General features: G+C 45.2%; 1 protein-coding gene and 1 non-coding gene across 2 annotated transcripts; both read left to right on the top strand.

Moving 5' to 3' along the window:
- The first annotated feature begins 1,165 nt into the window (after window positions 1–1,165).
- Window positions 1,166–10,676, top strand: AKR1A1 (aldo-keto reductase family 1 member A1). The gene is made up of 9 exons (XM_006200422.4): window positions 1,166–1,308; window positions 5,697–5,783; window positions 7,546–7,665; window positions 7,836–7,987; window positions 8,619–8,814; window positions 9,094–9,293; window positions 9,584–9,656; window positions 9,803–9,889; window positions 10,526–10,676. Exons 2-9 carry the CDS (start codon window positions 5,703–5,705, stop codon window positions 10,589–10,591), a joined length of 975 nt encoding a protein of 324 aa, XP_006200484.1. The 5' UTR covers window positions 1,166–1,308; window positions 5,697–5,702; the 3' UTR covers window positions 10,592–10,676.
- A 5,600-nt stretch (window positions 10,677–16,276) lies between these two features.
- On the top strand, window positions 16,277–16,437 carry LOC116283127 (U1 spliceosomal RNA). The gene has a single exon (XR_004192679.2). It is a non-coding gene; the product is annotated as a U1 spliceosomal RNA (small nuclear RNA).
- The last annotated feature ends 604 nt before the right edge of the window (window positions 16,438–17,041 follow it).

Here is a 17,041-nt window from a genome sequence, read left to right as displayed (position 1 = left end):
AGTGGCCCTGGGGGAGTACAGAGGAGTTGGGGAGACCGGAGGTGAGGGGAGAGAAAGGCCTAGCTACACTAGGACAAGCCTATTTCTTGCCCACTTCCACCAAGGAAAACACATAGACAACTTTCAGTTCAAAGGTCAAGCACAATTTCAAATCTCAGAACTGTCACTTAATAGCTGTGTGACTCTTAGCAAGGTAAACTTCCTGAGTTTGCACAATCTGAAAAACAGAGCCTGAATACCTTCCTCACAGGAAGCTTCAAGTGTGTTGGTAACATTCGTATCTTCATCTGGATGGTGGCTACATTGCAAAAAACAAAAACTCAGTTGAACGTTTAAGATTTGTGAATTTTTCTTTATATATGCTATACTTCAATAGAAAGGCTTACAATAAATAAAATAAAAATGAACATTCCCTTCCAGGGGTGTTGTAAAGATTCAACATACTCATGTTTATAATAAAGTCTAGCATCATGTGTGGCACAAAAATGCCTGGCCAGGGTCCACTGTCCCGATACAGGGATTATGAATTTTCATTTCTTGAAACCTATAGACTTGAGGTCTTCCCTGTTACAATCAACCTTTGTATTCCGGCTGCTCTCTGGGCCTGTTTGCCTGGCAAAGTAATCGGACCAGTTTAGGTAGATTCAGGGAACTCGGCCAACCCGACTCTAAGGGAGAGAATGTAAAGAGAGCTAGGGCTGTGAATCCGGAGGGAGAGCCACCCGCACAAGACATCGCCACGTGGCACCCGGCCCCTCCTCCCTCCTGCAGGAGCAGGAGCAGGTGCCGCCCAGAGCGGCCTAACGGCGGCGCGCGGTGCAATGTGGGCCACGCAGAGGCGCAGCCCGGCCCCGCCCCCAGGGCCGCCCACGTGGCCCGCGGCGCGGGCTTCACTCAGCCCGTGAGTTCTCCAAACCGGCGTGGTGGAGAGTGTACCAGCTCCGGCCAGTCCACCCACCAGCGTCCTGGGGAGGGGATGGTGTAGCCTCCGAGCTTTAGCTTCCATACCCCAGGTTCTTTCTGGGCACAGGGGCGGGGTCCACCATTGCGCGTGATGCCCGGCCCCCGCCCCCACTTCCGGGAGGAGCTTCATCACCTCCGCGCGTCTAGAGCCGAGTTCCTGTCTAGAGCCGAGTTCCTGTCTAGAGCCGAGTTCCTGTCTAGAGCCGAGTTCCTGCCTCCAGCCTCAGGCGGGTTTACCCTGCTGCCCACGAATCCCAGAAGCTGAGACCCACTGGGTCGCCAGCAGGGCACAGGACTGAACCGAGAGACCACACCTCGCTGTTTACGTTCTGTGCTTGTGCCGAGGTGAGTTTCTCCTCTGCTGCCGCATCTTTTTCGCAGTGGAGTTGGCCTCGAACCTTTACTACAGAGATGTCTGCCCCCGGGATAGTGCAAAGAGCAGAGGCTCTAGAGGCGACCAGATTCTGTTTAGAATTTGAACTCTTCCTGTTATTCGGTATGTGATCTTGGACAAGGTCTCAGTCTTCTCTGGAACTCAGTTTTCTCAGCCGTAAAATCAGTTCCTGCATCAGAACTAGCGAGAATTAAATGAGATAAAGCTCTTAAGGCACCCGGTACATATTATCTGTAAGTTTTAGTTGCCATCTTCATTTTGTTTGCCCATCAACACAATTTTTGTAGGAACTCTAGCTTTTCTGTGGAATTGCAGAGATACTTCTCAGAAGTGGCAGGAGAGGCACCAGTTCCACCTTGCTTAGGCACCAGTTCCACCTTGGGTTTGGGAAAGCCATCACGTTTTCCTGTTGTTCCAGTGCTCTGTTAAAATGAGACTGGAATCTGAACCTTCACCGGATGGGGCTGCTATTTATTAACTCTTCCCTTCAGCCAGTCGATACTCAGGACTGCAGGACCTCCCTAGAAGAGTCTTGATGTTTCTTACCAGTTTTGTTGCTTTTCTCAAGGTCTCAGTTTTCTTATGTGTAACACAAGAGCAATCCCAGTATCATCTTTTCTGGAGCCACTGGGATTTTTTTTTTAATTGAAGATGGTAAAATGCTATATTTTCCAGAGATGATTCTTTCCAGGTTATCCAAGAAGTAAAGGAAGAAGGTAATGACTTTATCAAATGCCCCTTCAGCTGTCAAGACCTCCCCCATTTGCCTCTGTTGGTGGGGGTGCTGGCATGGGGAGGCAGGCTCTCTAGGAGTGAGGAGTTTAGACAGGTGGTAGGCCCAGACCTCAAGGAGTACCTAGATTTGCTGGGGAGACTTAAATGAACAAACAAATGCAGTGATGTGCACAAGCTATCAGTACGTGGGAGGAGCCAGAAATTTAAAGTGCTAGCTGAATGGTAACCTGTTGTTACCCAGGCAAGGGTGGGACTTGGGGAAGGAAAGTGTGCCCAGGCCTGGAGTCAAGTAAGTGGTGGCTGATTCTGACAAGTCTGGAACATGGAGTCTGAAATGAAGGGGTGGAGAAATGAGGGAAGAGGGAGCCAGGTTATTAAGGGTATTACTAAGGAGTCTGGACTTTATACTGAGAGTACAGAAGCACAGTTGGAAGAGGTAGAGCCTGAGAGTCACATGGTCGGATTTGGTGAATTCTTTGTGGGGAGAGGGGCTGCACAGGAAGCAGAGAGATCCCTGGGTCTGGTAGGGGTGGTCATAGCTAGAACAGTGATCTTAGAGTTGAATCTGGGTGGGATGGGTAAAGATTTAGGAAGTACATGTTTTAAAATTCTTTTGGAATACCTCAAGAAGTACAGGAAGTGTTACTGCAATCTTAAGTTTTACATTACAGTTTAGAGCAAGTGGTTTTTTTTTTTTTAATATTTACAAATATTGACAGGATTTTTAGTGCAGCCAGATAGATCAAATCTTAGCCACCATTACATATGTAAGGTGGTTTTCCATGCTGTCTTCTTTGAAGTACAGGAGAAGATACATTCTCCTCCCCATCACCTGTCAAAACCCTAATCTGATAATACTCAGAAATGCCTCAAATAAACTGAAATACTTTCTTTAGATGGCTTTTTTAAGACCTCCATGGATTATCTGTGAACATGTTGTTTGGTTTGCTTTAATACTTATCCTCCAGGGCCTTAAGTCTGTGGTATACAGCAGGAAGAGCATGGGTCAGGCACTGCGCAGAGTGCTTTAGCTGTAGTAGCTCCAGAGCTGGGATGCAAGCAACGGCAGAGCTTGAACTGTTTCCTCTGTGCTCTGTTGCTGGATTTGATAAGTACAGTTTTGCACATTTTGAGTCTCAGGTACTTATAGGGCATACTGGTGGAGATGTCCAGAAGGAGGTAAATGTACAGACTGGGGTAGGAAGAATTAGTGCTTAAGGTAGTAACTGAAGACACGAGCTTAACTAAGGAGTGAGAAGGGATTGGGAACAGAACGCTGAGGGACACCAACTTTTAAGGGAGGCAGAGGAAGGGCCCATGCAGCCAGGAAACAGTCATGGAAATACTGCTTCCTCTTCTTCTTGTGCTTTCGAGTTTCCTGCATCCAGGCAGCAACCATTGAGCCCTCCTCCAAGAAGGAAAGACTGAGCCCCAGAGCGAAGGAATCTAGGCACTGACTTGGGAATAATAAAACCTGAGTCCTGATGTTACCATCTTGTCCCCCTCCGCATGTGCACCCAGCTTCTCTCTTTTCCATCTAGAACGTCTCCCAAGATAACATGAGGGTGTTTGAGTACTGCCAGAGGTCCAGTGAGGCAGTTCTTGACAAGCTCAGAGCCTGTTAATGCAGGGCTTGGCTGGAAGGCCATTGCTTCAGGCAGAAGATGAGGAAGACTAGAGCTGGCAGGGGATAACTTCCTGTCCTTGAGAAAAACATCTGTCTTCTGCCCTCCATTTTATTTGTTGGAGCTCTTCTTTGCAGGCCTTTGTTAGATGTTTCTACCTGGATGATCCCCTCCCCCCAAGCCTTAGCCTTTTTGATTTTCAGTTTCACCAGCAAAAGAAAGGGAGAGGCAAGCATCAAGTTTCTTCTTCCTTTTCCCCTTAGGCCGGGTGTTTGTTCCCACATTCAGCTCAGGTGTAATTTCAGAGCCTCACTTTCGTTCTGGTAAATCTGGGAGAGGCCAAAAGGTCACTGGTTGGGGATCAAGCCCAGGAAAGCAACCACAGACCCTGGTGGCAGCTGGCAGGCTAGTTCCTCCTGTGAAGTCCAGACATGCTTGCCTGATCCCTGGGCAGTCTGTGTCCCTGGGAAGTTTGGTAACAAAGAGTGTTGCCCTCAGCAGTCTGTGGTTTGCTGCTTAGATTGAACGTTTTTGTTTTTGTTTTAGCAGAAAGTGTGGTCTCCGCAAGCTTATGCTAGACTATGAAATTCTTCCTGAATCAGAAGTATTAGGAAAGACAATTTTGGGGTGTTGGTTATACTTGCAACTTGTCCTGTTACCTGCTTTACCGTAATATTCTTGATGTCTTTTCAGAACTTGGAAATAAAGGTTATGATAATAAAGTTGGCAATGAAATCAGTCCTGAGAGAGTAGTATTTGTGGTACTGATGAGATCAAGGGGGAGGTTGTTCTTACCTTATTGGTTCTTGGGGGGAACATGCTTTTTGGGGAGGCCCTGAAGGAGAATGTGGGACCTTCACTTGACTAACTCCTGTTCATGAAGGCCTGACTCAGATGTCACCTCCAGGAAGCAATCCTAGCCGGGTTACTCCTTTCTTGCCGCATTTGCGCAGATTTTGGTCGTTTATGTATTGTGTCGATATCCTCTATCTTCCCCCATCAGGAAGGCAGGCACTCTGTTTGAATATGTGTGTCTCCTGGGTCTAGCACGAAGCCTGGACCATTCATCGTTTGCTGACTGAATGCGTATTCTTGGGCCATTTGGAGACTTCTGATCTTAATAGCTCTCCAAAGGAGGTTGCTCCAATTACCCACCTGCTTTGTTCAGTTGAAAATTTTCTCATATCTGTAACTTACTGCTTTCTACTTTACTGAAGTCCTGTGTCTAGTTCCCCTTCCTGGGAAGACTTTTCTCCTTGACTCTTGGGAAAGTCTAACTCACTTTTAAAAGCCAGTATCAGTATTCCCTGCTCCTTGCCTACAGAAGTCCCTTGCTGTTCTGTGCAGCACAGAGTATGTGTGTCTGCTGTGAGGCACAGCACATGAGTTTTATAGGCCTGTGTTTGCCTTTTCTTGCCTTTTTCCATTAGCTCCTCCTTGACTCATTGGCTCTGCTACTTAGCACTGAGCCGGTTTTTTCCATCTGAAAAATGGCATCTTCCTGTGTAAGACCCCACTCCGGCCCAGCAGCATGGCAGAGCAGATCTCTGTGACAGGGACTCCAGAGAGTCTCTGTAGTTCTGACAGCCTCCTGGGAACGTTCATTTCATCCTCAGAGGAAGGACCCTTTCCCGAGCCTATTCTGTCACTCGGTCTCACTTTGTCTTATAATGGCCTTTGCTTGTCTTAAGCTGGCTTGAGACCTTATACAGCCAAGGCTCGGTACTTCTGGGGAGCTGTCCGCCTGTTTTTCGATACTGGAGCACGTTAACACAGACCTTTAGCCTGCTAGAGGGAAGGCCAGCCAGCCTGGAGGTCTGGCTAGTGTTTATCCAGGAGTTACTGGCGTGTGTTTGTTCTCCTGTCACCTCTGTGCCCCCTTTACCTCCCATGTTTTACATGAGTCTTGACCAGAGGGTAGCCGACGCCCAAGCAGCAGCACTGACTCCCACACCATTCTCTTCTCATCTGTGTTTCAGGGGACAATGGCGACTTGTGTCCTCCTGCACACTGGGCAGAAGATGCCCCTGATTGGACTGGGCACCTGGAAGAGCCAGCCTGGCCAGGTGAGGGATGGGGGAAGAGGAAGGACTTCTTGCTCCTCTGCTAGGGAAAAGGCACTCTTTGAGGGAGGGCCCATGCATTCTCCTTGGCCCATGCATTCTCCCACACCCCTATACTTCATGTCTCGTGGGGATGAGCCTGGAGGGCAGTGGGAAGAAACAAGGGAAGAAGGGACCAGCAGTGAGCACTTGCCTTCCCTGGCTGATTCAGAGGCGGGGCTGAGGGGCCCAGTAGGGCCTAGGATATAGGAAGGAACCTTTTCCCTAGCTGGATCTGCACTGAGTGCTGTGAAGACTTAGGACCCGTCTGTGTCTGGCCCTATGCTGACCCCTAAGATGCCACTTGTCACCTTGTGATGTGATCATGTTTCCTATCCCACACTGGGCTCCTTGAGACCTGGCCTCTCCGTGGTGCTCGGTCCTGAGGTAGGCTCTCAGCAGGTGTAGGGTTTGAAGAATAACCAGGGCAACAATGTAGAGTGAAGGTCAGCAAACTTTTTCTTAAAGAACCAGATGGTTAATAATTTAGATTTTGTTGGACGAGTTGCAAAATGGAGGTGATTATGTACTTATGTACCTATTTAAAAATATAAAAATTGTTCTTAGCTCATGGGCTGAAAAGAACAAAAGGCAGCTGCTAGCTGGAGTTTAGTGACCCTGGCGTAGACCTTTCCAGCCTAGGGGAGCCTGGGAGTGGACATCTGCTTTCCCAGGTTGACACGGGTAAAGATTCAGCTCCCACCACGGGTAGAGCATCTCCTCAGGGCTTGTTCCTTGTCCTTGAAATCTGAGTCAGAGTTTAGAGACGTTTGCGAGGAACTCTGGCAGAGAGAATGGCCTCTTCTCTCCGGGATTTAGGCTGGGCTTTGTGGTGTGGTTGGATGATCTCTGCCCTTTTTTCCCTTTGCTTTCCTTCTCACAGCTGCCCAGGAGCCTGGTGCTGGAGGCAGGCACTGACATGGCCTGGGACATGTCCAGGAGCTAGATGGAGGCAGGAGGTGGCAGCCAGAATCAGGGCCAAGATGCGGGGCAGGGATGGAGGGAATAGGGATGGGGATGGAGCAGCAGCCGTAGGGCCAGGTCTGAGAGGCGTATGTCTGGATAGTAAGAGCTGCGCCTAAATGGGGACCTTGAATGGCAAGGGCTTGGTACCCTTGGTTCTGCTCCTGACACCATGTTTCTAGTCTGGTTTTTAACAGACTGACCTGTCCTCCTTGGTACCTGCTTTCTTCTCTCCTGATGTAGGTCTTTGAACCCAGCTTCCATCTCACTTCTCTACCTTCCTTAATTTTCTCTCTCACCTCTTCTGCTCGCCTGAGCTCTCTTGGTCTGCATGGCTCCCTGAAGTTCTCTCTCCCTGTGGCCTTGGCCTAGGAATTATTTACGTACGTATCATGTTTCCCGAACCAACTCCTCGGGGCTGGGGACCTGTCTCTATGACCTATACTTCTGCCTTCTGTCCTCTGTCAGTGTATCCACCCACCTGAGCATCTAGCTGGGAACACGTTAATTTTTTGTGGGGCGCTGCTGATATGGCTTGGGTAGGAAGGAACCTTGGAGGTTAGTGGGGTGGGGACAAAGGTTTTGGGGTGTTTGAAGAGGCTTCTGGTTCCCTAGACTAGAGCCACCTTCCATCTTCTCACCTCCACTGCATGGATGACTACAGTGGTAACTTCCTGCCCCCTTCCCTCATCAGTGACCCTCAGGAAGGCAGTTTCTGGTCTAGACCAATAGATCTAAAAGTTCTGCTTTTCTTACCTGGCAGGTAAAAGAAGCTATTAAGTATGCCCTGAGTGTAGGCTACCGCCACATTGACTGTGCTGCTGTCTACGGGAATGAGACTGAGATTGGGGAGGCCCTGAAGGAGAATGTGGGACCTGGCAAGGTGAGGACTGGGCTATAGAGCGGTGAGGTGAGAAAACTCAGAGGCTGGTGCTGAGGCCAGGCTGGAGGGAACTGGCATCAGTTTCCTTCTAATTCCTCTCCCAGAGGTGAGGGTGAATGGGATTGGGTGCCCTTGGCTCTTCTCACTCTGGACCCTGCCCCCTGCACCAGGCGGTGCCTCGGGAGGAGCTGTTTGTGACTTCCAAGCTGTGGAACACGAAGCACCACCCTGAGGATGTAGAGCCTGCCCTCCGGAAGACGCTGGCTGACCTCCAACTGGAGTATTTGGACCTGTACCTGATGCACTGGCCTCATGCCTTTGAGTGAGCCTTGCTGGGGTCTTCATCTAGGGAGCCGGGGGTTGGGGGAGTCGTGTTAGTAACTTTTTGTAAGTCACAGTAGCAGAGCAGGGGAGGTACACTCATCTGTGTGGCATACTGAGGGAGGAGCTTGCCATGGGAACTAAACGTTTTCTGCTGTTGCTGCAGCCAGGAGTTTAGCTACAGAAAAAGGAGTGCAGCCTCACATGGCATGTATCCTAGGGTGTGCATGGGTGGTCCTTCCTGCTGCTGCCTTTACACTTAGGAAATGTACTAGCTTCTGCTGCGCTAGGGTTGCAGTAAAGAATAAGCTCCCCAGGAGGGTGTGAGAGAAGCTGACCACTGGCCCTGTGTCCTGTGCTTGACGAAGGCTGGAGGGGCGTGCAACTCCCCAAGGAGAAAGGAAGACTTGCCAGAGGAGAGAGGATATGATCTGTGTCTAGGAAGAAGAGGAGGGAAAATGGGCATTCCATGTAGGGTTAACACTTAGGTCATGACCTAGAAGAATGAAAAAACCATGCTTGTTTCTCTTTCTTGGCCCTTTCCCCTTTCTGGGCTTTGGCGTATGGCTGGATGGGTGGGTAGGCAGGAGCCTGGCATTTGTGCCACTCTTGGGGGCCTGTCTTTCACTCAGGCGGGGAGATAACCCCTTCCCTAAGAATGCCGATGGGACTATCCGCTATGACTCCATCCACTACAAGGAGACCTGGAAGGCTCTGGAGGCACTGGTGGCTAAAGGGCTGGTGCGGGCACTGGGCCTGTCCAACTTCAACAGTCGGCAGATTGATGATGTGCTCAGTGTGGCCTCTGTGCGCCCAGCTGTCCTGCAGGTGAGCACAGCAAAGCAGACCAGTTGCTTTGGGGTCGGGGGTATATGCAAAAGCATGAGTGAGCAGATGATGGGTCCACTCATGGGGATACCTAGAAAGTTGTTAGAAGTGTTGGTGCAGAAATCCTCTGCATAAAAACGGCGTTTGAAGTGTGGGAAGGTAATGAAATGGACAGTGGAAAACTGAGAATGAGAAAAGCAGGTTGAGGGGAAGTAGGGGGTCAAGATGTGCGTGTCTGGGTGTGGTCTCCCCATGGTGATGGGTTGTTTCTTGGCTTAGGTGGAATGCCACCCATACCTGGCTCAGAACGAGCTCATTGCCCACTGCCAAGCACGCGGCCTGGAGGTGACTGCTTATAGCCCTCTGGGCTCCTCTGATCGTGCTTGGCGTGATCCTGGTGAGCCCGTCCTGCTGGAGGAGCCAGTGGTCTTGGCACTGGCTGAAAAGCATGGCCGGTCTCCAGCTCAGATCCTGCTCAGGTGCGAGCAATCTTGGGGAAAGATGATAAGGTCAGGGAGAGGGCTCCTGGGAGGCAAGGGTTGAGAGGTTCCTTATCCAAATGCCTGGATGAAGCTGAGAATCTTGCTACGTGATCTGGGGAGAGGTTACTCTGAGGCGTGTTCCCCATGCCAGTGGGGCTCAGGGGCTCCAGGAGCTTAGAGAAGGCTGCACAGAGGACCAAAAAAAAAAAAAACAACAAAAAACAAAAAACAAAAACACTTAAGAGTACTGATTCCATTTCCTTGTCTACTTCAATCCCCCACCTTAGGTGGCAGGTCCAGCGGAAAGTCATCTGCATCCCCAAGAGTATCACACCTTCCCGTATCCTTCAGAACATCCAGGTACTTGGTGATATGTCTGTCCTGTCTTCTTTAGCCCACTGGGACTCAGTCTGGCCCTGACTTTGCCTGGCTAAGAAGGCAGTGTTCTGGAACCCCAACTTCCACCCACAAAACTGGCTTTCCTGACCCCTACCTCCCATCCCCAGGTGTTTGACTTCACCATTAGCCCGGAGGAGATGAAGCAGCTGGATGCCCTGAATAAAAATTTACGATTCATTGTGCCAATGCTTACGGTGAGTATATATCACCCTCCAGAGACAGGGCATGTGAAATCTGGGGTGGGATTCTGGCCCCGACCTCGCTGGTCAGAGGAGTGGCAGGGTGTTGTTACTGGTAGGATTGCTGCCCTGGATACAAGGAGCTCTGTTTTCTTTAACGAGCTCGCAGGAGTACTTCGGCTCAGGGATAAGGCACATAGCCTGTGGGTTCCAGTCCCGCCTTTCGATGTAACCGAGAACAAGTTATGTAACTTCCCCAAGCTTCAGCTTCCCATGTTTAAAATGATCCAAGTTCCTGACATGTAGTGATCTCTCAGTAAATGATATAAATGCAGGGAGCCTTGAAGGCATTCTCAGCCTTGCTGAGGAGCTGAGGTTGGGCTGACGTCTGCTGCACATAGGTAAATAAATAGTTCTAAATCCCAGCTGAGACCACAAACTCTTAGGGGCAGGGTCAGCTGCGTACCAGGCTGTGGGTTTGGTGCTGAAATGCTGTTGATACTGTGGCATTTTGTGAGGCCAGGGCCCTGTGACTGCAATCTGGAATAATGCTGCACACAGGTGAGGTTGTTAAGGAAGATTGGGGGAAAGATGCCCTGGGTCTCTGGAATGTCAGCTCCTGCTAATGGAGTCATCTGTCTCTCTTTCCAGGTGGATGGGAAGAGGGTCCAGAGAGATGCAGGGCACCCTCTGTACCCCTTTAACGACCCATATTGAGACCACAGCTTCCTGGCTTTTCAGCTCTCCAGCTACAAAGTCCTGCCATCCCTAGAAAGGGAGTTAATAAAGCCATTGGAACATCCATGCTACTTGCTTATTTGTTTGGTCAGACCTGAGATGGAAACTGTTTCTCTTAGTGATGCTCGGTGCGACCTGCCCTGAGCCCAAACTCCCTTATCTTTCTTGGCTCTGGAGAAACAAGGGTGTAGCTCAATTTCCTGTTTGCTTTCCTAAATTAGGTATGTTAGCAGAGTAGTGGCATCTAGTGGCAGTTCTTAGCACTGCATGCTGCCTCAAAGTAGTCTTAGTGAGAATGCCAAAAATTGGTCACTTAAGGATTGAGATCAGGGCAGAGTCCTGTGGTTTCTTGGCACTGCTGGGTATGAGCCTTGAATTTCTACCTTCAGCCCAACCCCTCGTGTCAGTACCTAGGTTTACGAATATAAAGAGCCAAAAAACTTACATTCAGAAGTTTGGGAGTCCCAGCTTGCAGGATCAGGAAAGGTGGGTAGGAGCTTTTTCTCTATGGTCAGTGTGCATAGGCTACCTGAAGGAGGCAGAGTCAGCCCCAAAGCTTGTCGCTCTGCACCTAAGGTTCTATCTTATATATATATATATTTTTTTTTTAGTTCGACTCTATTTCTTTTTTTTTAACATTTTTTATTGATTTATAATCATTTTACAATGTTGTGTCAAATTCCAGTGTTCAGCACAATTTTTCAGTCATTCATGGACATATACACACTCACTGTCACATTTTTTTCTCTGTGATTTATCATATCTATCTTATATATTTTATTGTCCCATCAGAGGCTACTGAGATTTTTAGGAGGGTTTTTGGAAAAACCCCTCAATTCCAGTCACACAAAACTCATTTTAGTTTTCTAGGCGGACCATTGCTCTTCATTCAGCAAATATTCATTGGGTATTTATATGGTTACGCACTATGCTAGACCCTGGGGACATAGCTATAACCAAGACACACAGGTCGCTACAGTTTACTTGAGACAGACTAAGTAATTGCGTAATTAGTTTAATTACAGTTGGAAGAAGTGCTATGAGAAAACACAGAGCGAGAAGGCTACTGATTTAATTGGCTCTGATCTGAAGGATAAGTAGGGATTAATTAGTTAAAAGAGGTGGGAGTGGGAATAGTCTTCCATGCAGATTGGATCAGTTGGGGGGAAAGCCTTGAAGCTGTTAGAAAAACCGAAAGAAGTATGACAAACTGAAAGTGAGTGGGGGTGGTGGAATGGCATGAAATGATGCTGGAATAAGGTAGGGGCCTGGGGATAGAAGGCTTAGAAGACTGGGTTAAGGTTTTAGGTTTTTTTACCTTGAATCCAGCAGGAAGCCATGGAAGAGTTTTGAGCAGCAGTGACATGGCATGATTTGCACACAGCGCTGGTACAGTGGGGAAAATGGATTAGAGGGATAAAAAGTGGTTGGAGGTGGGCATGTTGGAAGCTAGTCTTGTCTCTGGTCTATTCTACTTGGAACAATCTGCCTCTTAGCCCACTGTGGGGTGAATATGTATTACTTAAACATTCAGTTTAGCTTTCACTTCCTCTGGAACATCTTTCTTGGTCTCACCCTCCCCAGGTGAGAGCTCCCTTATGTTCTTCCGTGATCCAAGTTTCCACAGTTACAAGGAAGTGTGAGTATGAAGTGTATTAAATAGTTTCCTAGGGCTGCCATAACAGTACCACAGAATGGGTGACTTAAACAACAGAAATTTATTTTCTCACAGTTATGGAAGTTAAAAGTCTGAGGGCAAAGTGTCAGCGGGATTGGTTCCTTCTGAGCAATGTGGAGGAAGGGTTTGTTCCAGGCCTCTCTCAGGCTTATAGATGGACATCTCCCTCTCTTTACATTATCTTCCCTCTCTATGCATCTGTATCCAAATTTCTTATAAGGCAGTCATATTGGATTAGGGCCCATCCTAATGATCTCATTTTAACTTAAGTACCTCTTTGAAGACCCTGTCTCCATATACAGTCACATTCTGACGTACTGGAGGTTAGTACTTAAGCATATGAATTTGGGGGTGAGGACATAATTCAGCTCATATTAGGAAGCGAAAGTTGTCATAACATCAAATAATTCACTTACAAATTGACTACTTAAGAATTATTTTAAGTGAGTCAAACATCTCTGCTAACATCAGCATTTACTGACATCTTTGTCTAATCACTGGGCAGTACAATGCACATCCACTGCAAAGTGGAATTGCAAATCTTGCAAAAGATACAGTACTTTATGAAGCAATGAAAGTGATTTTGGGAAATTAACACATACCCAAACCATTGAAAAGTGAGGGTCTGACAGTTAACTGAAAAAGAAAAGCAAAGATGAGGACACTAGACTTCAAAAGAAGACGTTTAGAATATCAAAGTATAAAGGAAGGTCCTTTGGGAAAACTATGAAGTCCTTAAGTACTTTTGCAAAATGGATTCTTTATATAATTATTGTTTTGAGTAAAAGACCATAGACTCAGATTTTAAAATGAGACTTGCCTTTATAAGGCTATATTGTGACGGAAGAAAGAATGCTCACCAGCTAGAGGCTAGCACTACCACATTCCAGTCCCTTACATCAAAATTCTACATACACAAGTACGATCCAAGACCCCTTTCAGAAACTGCCTTGTGGTCTGCAAGGGAGGAGGGTCTGTCTCACACTCTAGGAAAAATAGGACCTTGTGATATTCTGTAGAGGAAGGAAAGGGAAACTTGTAGTCAAAGTCTGACAAACTTAAAAATGATACTTGGAGAAAGGGGACTGATAACTGATAACATACAGTTGAAACAGGTCATAATATTTGTCCAGGAAAATATCTATTAACAAGTCCTAATACTTATCAAAAGCATTAAAATATTGCAGATCTCTTTATTCGATTGAGATGTTAACTTCTAGAATGTTCATGACAAATTCTGTTGATTTTCCTCTTTGAGGATCATCTACACTTTGGCATTTGTATATTCATGAAGCTATAAATGTGCTCATACAGTTATGTGTCTTTGTTTTGTTTCATTACCTCTTGGGCTTTTGGCCTTTCAAGATTTTAATAGGTTGTTTTATACAATATGACTTTTATATATTACATATAGCCTGAGGTAGTATAATAAATACATGGAGAGTATATATTTTTGCCAAGATAATTAATCCACATTTAATGACATTTAAATCTCATTCTGTTTCATTTCCTTACATCCAGGCTCTATCTGAATTAATCAGTTATTTTTCTCTGATGGAGTAGAGAATCAAGACTGTTTCTTTAATTTTAGGGATGTTTCTTTTTTGGGGGGAGGGGAGGTAATTAGGTTTATTTATCTGTTTTTTTTTTTTTTCCAGAGGAAGTACTAGGGATTGAACCTAGAGACCTCATGCATGCTAGGCATGCACTGTACCACTGCGCTGTACCCTCCCCTGTGATGTTTCTTTCTAATTGGCTTTATAGTTTAATAACTTGTGTTGACAAGAGTGCGACATCACCATGAGCTGTGATCATAAGGTCAAGAGCCATTCAATTTTGCCACAACAGGGATAGATGACTTCTATTTGTGGAGATCCAGGGTGTCACTTTTTGCATTCAAGCTTTACTCTAGTATTCCAGAGATATTAACATAGCAAATGTGAGTTCCAACATTTTCTTTCCCTCTGAAATAGCAACAAGCAATACGCTTTATTATTTATGGTTGCTGTTTCATCAGCTTGAGACCCAGAGTGAGGATGACATAGAACAAAGCCTCCAGCTGCCCTGAGATGAAATATGGTATGACTGGAAACTGAACCTTATTGAATGAAGCCATTGATGTTTTGGGATTACTTGCTACCATAGAAATATTTCCCTGACCTAATTAGTACGGTCAGCTAATGTTTTATTTAGGAAGTATCCAACGATGTTCACAAAAGAAAGAGGCTTGTTACTTTGGTTTTTATATTTTCCTATTGTTGGAATCAAGACTACATTAGTTTTTTTTTTTTTCCTGTCTATACATGTATGTGTTCAACCCACTATCTTTAACTGGAAGTCTTCCCTAAATCTTATTAATAAAAATCAGGGTTCTATTACTATCTTAGAAAAGTTTTTGCTTTTTTTCTGTCTGGAAATGTTTCTTGTAAATGTGTTAAACTCACCTATAAAACCATCTGGGAGGAATGCTGGGAAATCTGACTACCGTTTTCAAATGTTTATTATTAATCAATCTCCTTAAGGTCTCTGTTTCTTCTTGTGCCAATTTTGGCACTTTGATTTTTTTCTAGGATCTCTCCATTGGGTTTTCAAATTTATTAGCATATAATTATTAATAATACAATTATTTAAAAATTGTGCCTATGGTTTCTATAGTTATTTCTTCTGCATTTTCTATTTTGCATTTGCTATCTATATATTTTTCTATATCTATATTTAGAAAATTCAAAGAATATTCAAAGAACCAGTTTCTAGTTTCATTAATCTTTTCTCTCACTTGATTTCTGCCCTATTTTTCTAATGTCCTTCCGTCTTTTTTGAGATTTCTCTGTTGCTCTTTTTCTAACTTCATTAGTTCAGTTCTTAGGTCATTTTTGTTTGTTTCCTGATAAAATTTTTTGAAAGCTGTAATTCTTCATCTGAATACAGCTTTATCTGTGTCCTATGAATTCTGACATGTAGTGTGTTCATTATCACTCAGTTCTAAGCATTTCTCAATTTCCTTCATGATTTTTTTAATCCAAGGGCTATTATTTATACAATATATAAATGTTAATTTGCAATGCACTAAAGCTTTATGGTTGGAGAAGATAATCCATATGATAATGACTCTTCAGAATGTTTTGAGGCTTTCTTTGTGGCCTAATACAGGGCCCATTTTTGTAAAGATCTATGATGTTTGGATATAATGTGTTTTTGCTACTTTTCTGTGCATAGATTTCTATATATATTTAGTCACTAGAGCATATTAATAATATTAGTCATGTCTTCTCTAGCTCTGGCTTAATTTTTTGTCTGCTTGTTGCAATGCTTTTCTGAGTGACATAAAAAATTTCAAGTACAATTGTTGATTTATCTCTGTTTCTTTTGTGATTCTTATAGTTGTTGCTTGATATATGATGGCTATATCTAAGAAGTTTATTTCGCTCTTATGTTACATTTTTGTAGAAAGCAGCCCAGAGCTGCTATGGTGGCTCTGTGATGCTAGGAACCTAGGCATTTTACTGCTTTGTCATTCCTGGTACATCGCCCTAATTGACATGGTCCAAGCTGATTCACCACTACATCTTCTGAGAGGCAGGGCCTTTACCTTTGATTTGTCTACACAAAGTTGTACACATTGCTTCTGTTCACTTTCCATTGACCAGAATGTCATCATGTGAGGACTTTTAGCTCCAAGGGATTTATTCTAGTGGCTATGCACTAACATAAATACATGAATAAATAAAAATCAGGGTTCTATCACTACTATAGAAGAGAAAAATAGATATTGGGAGACAACCAGCAGGCTGTCACAAGGTCTCAACATTTTGTACATAATCATTTATTTTTTCCCTTTCTTTTCAATATACCTCTTCTACCTTTGACTCTCATTCAGTTCAACGTCCTTTCTGTTTTACTCTCTCCAAAAAGTAAACTTCCAGTTTTACATTTGCTTCGGGGAGAAGATTTAGAGGGTCTAACTGCCTCTGAAAATTTCTCAATCTATACTTACCTGCTGAGGAGATACCATGATCACAAAGGTGGTTTTCCCAGGCGAGGCTTATCCATTGCACTCCGGATGTGCTGATTTTGCAATTTCTCCAAATGCGGGAAACTCGACCACATAATTTGTGGTAGTGGGGGACTGTGTTCGCACTTTCCTCTACGTGGAAAAAAAAATCAACCTAACCTGCTTTTTTCATCCCTGTCTTCCCCGCTACTCTTAGAGGTACCTCCTGCAACCAATTCATGAGCCTTTGGTAGTTTCTCTGTTGTCAATCTAGCTGCTTTTTGGCTTTCCCCATTGGGAGTCTCCTTTCTTAGTCTGCTATGTCAGTTACTACTTGTCCATCTCTTTTCCAGCTTTTAAAATTTTGTTGCTATTGCTTCCTTTCCCATTCTGTATGATCTTGCCAGTTTTACCTTTATCAGTGTGGTAGGACTATGGTGAAGGAAGAGGAGCAGTATGAGATGAATGTGGACAGTGGATTGGAGCCAGATCATGTGAGACTTTGTAGGTAACGAAAAGGAGCTCAAAATTTCTTCTAAGAGTAATGGAAATCTATTCAAGGAGAATGATTTACACTTTAAAAATATTTTTCTGGAGAGGGTTAAGCAGAGACCAGAAGTTATGTAGCAGTACAGGCAAGAGATGATAGTGGCTAGGCTTGGATCTGAGTAGTGGTAGTAAAAACTGAAAGTAGTGGCTGGATTTAAAATCCATTTTAAACATACGTTTTTATAAGGCTGAGTTCCTCAAAGACAGAGAC

The sequence above is a fragment of the Vicugna pacos genome, chromosome 13, assembly GCF_048564905.1.
Source record: "Vicugna pacos chromosome 13, VicPac4, whole genome shotgun sequence".
In the NCBI taxonomy this organism is placed as follows: Eukaryota; Metazoa; Chordata; class Mammalia; order Artiodactyla; family Camelidae; genus Vicugna; species Vicugna pacos.
This window is presented reverse-complemented; position numbering and strand designations above follow the sequence as displayed.